The sequence below is a fragment of the Diachasma alloeum genome, unplaced genomic scaffold, assembly GCF_001412515.2.
Source record: "Diachasma alloeum isolate Michigan unplaced genomic scaffold, Dall2.0 Dall_scaffold_00181, whole genome shotgun sequence".
Taxonomy (NCBI): domain Eukaryota; kingdom Metazoa; phylum Arthropoda; class Insecta; order Hymenoptera; family Braconidae; genus Diachasma; species Diachasma alloeum.
This window is the reverse complement of record NW_021680347.1, coordinates 2,216,587-2,221,780: the sequence shown is the minus strand read 5'-3', so window position 1 is coordinate 2,221,780 and position 5,194 is coordinate 2,216,587. Positions and strand designations below refer to the sequence as shown.

Genomic DNA, 5,194 nt, shown 5'->3' with positions numbered 1-5,194 from the left:
CACATCTCCCGCATCCTACCGCTTCCCAACGTTTCTCATTAAAACCTGGACAATTTAATACCTCTGTTTGTCAACAATGTTTATCCACATACTCCAAGTCTCGAGTTTAAGTATCATGTGCAATTTCTCCATACAACTTTACATCTCAAACTGCTAAGTATTTTCACGAACAAAAATAGGTAGGAAAAAAAAAGATGAAGAAACTTCTTATAAAGATGCTGAAGACCACCTGAGCGTCGAAACGATAAGAAAACTTGGGGTAACATTTCTTGGATTCATGTGAATCTCGGAAGGACCAAGTCAGCTGCATAATTGACTCCGGCAGCGACAAACTCTGAATGAAGATAATTTTAAATTTTCTTGGTGACGAGAATTACTTAGATTAAGTAGCAAAATTATAAACCGTAAAGTCGAATTCTATTTTTTGTTTGAATTGTGGCCCCATCCGTCAAAAAAAAATTATCGTAATGTACCACTTCTGTGAACGTAAATTTTTCTCATGCAATGTCTGAAATTTCCGGTACACTTTTTGGAAATTTTTATCGAATTTAATTACCACTGAAATTTCAAAGAATTTCGTCATTGAAAATTCAGAATTTCGTCGAAAAATCAAAGAGAACTCTAAATTTCAGTTTCATTTTTTCCTGAAAATGAATAGAAAAACAGAAAATTCCGATAAATATATTCTCGAATTTTCAGGACAGCGAACAAAATCATGAAATTTCAGATTTCACTGAAAATTCAATGCAATTTAGCACTGAATATTCATATTAGATTGGGAATTCAAATAAATTAAGGAATTCTCGTTTTTATGCTACTTAAAATTCTGGAATTTTACTGAATTTTCAGTGAAACCTGAAAGTTCATGATTTCTTACTCCCTAAATCGCATTCAGTGTCACGGTCCTGAAAATTATTAGTCATCTTTTCATGAAATTTCTTTTTTTTTTCTAACAGTGTTTTACGCTGACGGCCCCCTCCTCCCCTTCTCTCACACGTAGACGATCATAGATGTTGGTCTTTCAATGACTTAATACAGAATCGTCATATTTCCGTCGGTCTTATGACCGTCACATAACGGTTCAGTACCATGTGCGATAATTTTTTTGCATCTCTGATTACACCATTTTAATTTGCAAGCTCTTCCTCGTGAGAACCGGAAATCCATTCTCATTGCACACATTCTGTTACCCAGAACTGTCACCAGAATTTACCGCGCTAAACTGTACATTCCTATTTGGCGCTACACCACCATCATGACAACATTCTTATAATTCAATTATTGTCCCTTTCTCTACTTTCAGATGGCTCCACCTGCTGTTTAACCTAGGGGTACAGGTGGTCGTGGGACTTCCACTCGAAATGGTTCATGGGAGCTTCAGGATTGGCGCTGTATACATGGCTGGTGTTTTAGCTGGTTCGTACATATCACTCCAATTACAAATTCTCCTTTAGATACCATTAATTCTCACATCATCAATATTATCATCGCTCTCTCAACATCCAGTCATTACATGCCCTAGAAATTGCATTGAATCATTATATTGTTGATGATAAGCCGAAACAATGGAAATCATTATAAAAGCACAAATAGTAATTGCACTGATTCGGATTATTTTCAGCTTCATTAACCAAACATTATTATTTCTAATAAATGCTTCGTCACACTCAGCGGATACAGTTGCCAGCATTGCATATATCATTTCATCCAGTTACTGCATCATTCGAGAGAATTCTAATTGTATCCTGTGTAAAATTTCCCTCATTAATCTGACAATCAGTGTTTCCCAAATAACTAAAATTTCCTATTCCAAATTCTGCAGAACGATGAGGAGAATGAGGAGCGGGGGTGGGGGTAGGGAGCTGTATTTCGTTACCGTGGCGTGTATATATCACGTTTGCTGAATTATTTACGCCTGATTTAACTGTCCACTAATGCACACCGTTAGTGAGACGCAAGTGGGCGGGAATAGTGTACGCTTGTACACCCAATAGCTATTTGCATAAATCCGATTGGAGGCAAATCCTCGCGTATTAACGTTCATGAAAGTAAAACGTTGCAAATACAAGGGTAACAGAGGGTGCATGGGTAGGTGGTATGAATGGGGTGGGTATAGTTGATGGAGAGGGCAAGCGGGGGTGGGGAGGGGTATACTATGAATAATAAACGCTTGGGAGTTGTGTGTGCGCACGGTCGCGTCGAGAGCGGTTGAAAGATTATATTCGCTACGTTGAGCAGTGTATGTATGTACTCGTGTACCCGAAGAGCTACTTCCTGGGGATCTCTATGCAGAATGTATTTTGTAGTATGAAGGTGGGTGGATCCATCGTCCTCCTCCACCTTCCGTAATGCCAACAGTTTGAGGCAGACAGTGCGGCTGGCCTCTTTCCTCCATTCCTCATCTATAGCTGTACCCCGTCTGTGTAAACCTTAAGGGCGCCAAAGAGACACACCACCGTCGGCTGGTAGTCTCATTCCACTCGGGACCCGTGTTAACATGAGATGCCGGTGCTGCGGGATTAATTCGTATGCATTGCAGCGTGCCACCGGGATTGAGGGGTTGCGTTTTCCACTGTTGAGGGCAAAGTCCACTACTGAATTGTTGAAAATTTCATGGGGACACAAGTTTTCTTGGCAATTCATCGCAATTTTGTTCTGGATTATATTTATGGGAAAAGAAATTCATCTCCTCAATGTCAATGTTAGATTTAGAATAGTCAGACACATAGAAAATTCAGAATAGAAAATCCTTTCGCTCTTGTTTATACATTTTGAGCATGTTTTTATCGAAGCACGTGTCAAAAACTTCGTTAAGAAAACTCGATTAAATGCAACTTGGAAAAGTGAAATTGTGGTGTAATTGAACTTTTGTCAAATGGATCCTCCGTCAATAAAACCTTTTGGTTATCTGGTCTTTTGTGTTATTTCCTCGTGCATATGAATTTCTGTCAAATGACTTTTAATCAAGACTTGACGCTGTTTATTGCGGATAGATGTTTTGCATTATGGTTCGTTCGTTTTTTTACATTTTTCCTTCTGAATGGAAGCTTTGTAATCGTTCAAATTTAACTTTCCAAATGTTTGTGTCAGGGCAACTAAATATGGTCCATAAAGTCCGAATATGCGATGTTTAAAAGATCTGTATGTACGTAAATATGTATGTATGTATGCATGTGTAATGTGTATGGGCTTTTTAAAAAATTTATTTGCAAGTTTCCTTATACGTTAGAAGTTTAAAAGTTTTTTTCAAGCTTTTTGAAGTTCAGGTTCTAATTTTTTTTTCTTCGAGTTTTTCTGACGAAGTTTTTTTAACGGTAGTTTTTTACACATGGACCCATTTTTGTTCCTTCACAATTTATCAGTTTACGAAAAAAAATTGAAAGAGAAGCTAGCATCGAGCCTCGTTATCTCACTGAATGTCTTTACTGGCAGTGATACGATGGGGTTTGCTCGACCGTGAGCAGATCTCCTACTCCACTTGTCGTCGTTGGGAAGGTTCAAGTGTAGCCAGGCGAAAGACCCAAGTCAACTTGAAACATATATACCAGTCTCTTTCAACCCGTTCACCATCCCTTCTTTACTACGTTCCTTTTTACAAAGGCATATAACCAGTAAAGAGTAACCACAACAACAACCATCCCCTACCTCTCCTCTCGAACCCCGCCATACTTCTTCCATCTTCAGCCAAAGAGAGAGAAATAAAACAACAGTTTCCCCGGAACCATCGCGTGTGTACGGATGAACGATTCATTCAGGGATTCTTTTCATTTCCGGGGGGAAAAAAAAGAAGAGAATGGAATGAAAGAGCACAGAATGAGGGCACTTTTGCGATCCGCTTCTCCGTGTCGTCACGGTTAGAATGACGATGAAAATCACGGTTCGATGAGTGCAACGCACTGTGACCACATATATAGATACGTTATATGGGTATATGTATATGTACCAGACTACGATCACTTCCGTTTGTTCTATTTTTATACAACTCACTTTCTAAGATCTTGGGATTGATACTGGGAAAGCTCCGTAAGTACAATTTCCATTGTTAACGTGAAATAGCATGTTATCAGAGTCACGCGCCAACGTCTGTGCTACCATCGCGCGTATGTTTTGAATGATGGCGAAATGTGAGGTAGTTGAGAAGGAAGTCGATGACGCTAAAGAGCGATGAGTAAGATGATTAGAGCATGCAGTTGATACGTCGAGGTTTTTTCTCCATTGGAAATCGATATTCACTCATCTATTCGGGTCCATCTCTAAATATTTTCCGTCAAAAATACTCCGTCAAAATAACTTGGTTTAAAAAAAACTTCATTAAATAAACCCAACCCAAAAACAACTTCTCTCATAAAAAATTCCATGAAGAAACAACTCAAAAAACCACCTAAAAAATAATCAATGATGAAAGAAAACAAGCAGGGGTTCAAACCTATTCGACAGAAGGCATGGGACCGGTACTTTTTGTCTTATTAGTCCTTTTCTTTCTTTTATTTCTACCAATCCCATTGGTAGTAAGCTTCCGAATGAATCCGTAACACTTCCCTGTTCCTAAGACAGGCATACATATACAACCGCATTAATTCTATTTTTATGTGGAAATTATTAATTAACACTTGATATTGAAGAAATTTAACCTTGAAAATCAGAGATTAGATTGCTGGATTCGAGATTGGTTGATGAATGGGCCTATTAATAATTTTTTCATTGCTCAAGCCCAAAAAGGGCTCTTTTACCGACGGTAGTTAAGCATGAGAAGTAGGTCTTTTTACCGTTGAGCAGTATAAAAGTGAGAAATGCACTACTTAGGAGTGAAAAAGTGAGAAATGCACTCCTTAGGACTGAAAAACGTGTGGCGCCACCCCAGCGTTAATGTACCAAAATATAAAACTACATATAAAAACTGATAAATTCAGCCAGTGAATCCCCTTCATTATCTTCAAAATTGTTAAATTTTAAATTTGAAAATACACCTGAAAATTAAAATGAAAAATAAATTATTAATACACCTTAATTTTGATAATAATAATATTAGAAATATCATTTCATAGAAAATTTTTTATTGAAACTCTGAAATAAACTACAACGTAAACGCAAGAATAATACTCATAGTTTAAATAATAAAATCTAACAAAACAATCAGTTATGCCCATCTATCTCAACTAAGATCTCGAGATTCACTTATTTTCCTTATTTTCTT

General features: G+C 37.6%; 1 protein-coding gene across 1 annotated transcript in view; it reads left to right on the top strand.

Annotated features, from left to right (window-relative positions):
• LOC107045700 (protein rhomboid) overlaps positions 1 to 5,194 on the top strand; it is a 68,800-nt gene that overhangs the window by 35,019 nt on the left and 28,587 nt on the right. Inside the window, exon 4 of the mRNA XM_015268036.1 lies at positions 1,304 to 1,416. Coding sequence (XP_015123522.1) covers positions 1,304 to 1,416 — 113 coding nt within the window. The remainder of the gene's footprint in view (positions 1 to 1,303; positions 1,417 to 5,194) is intronic.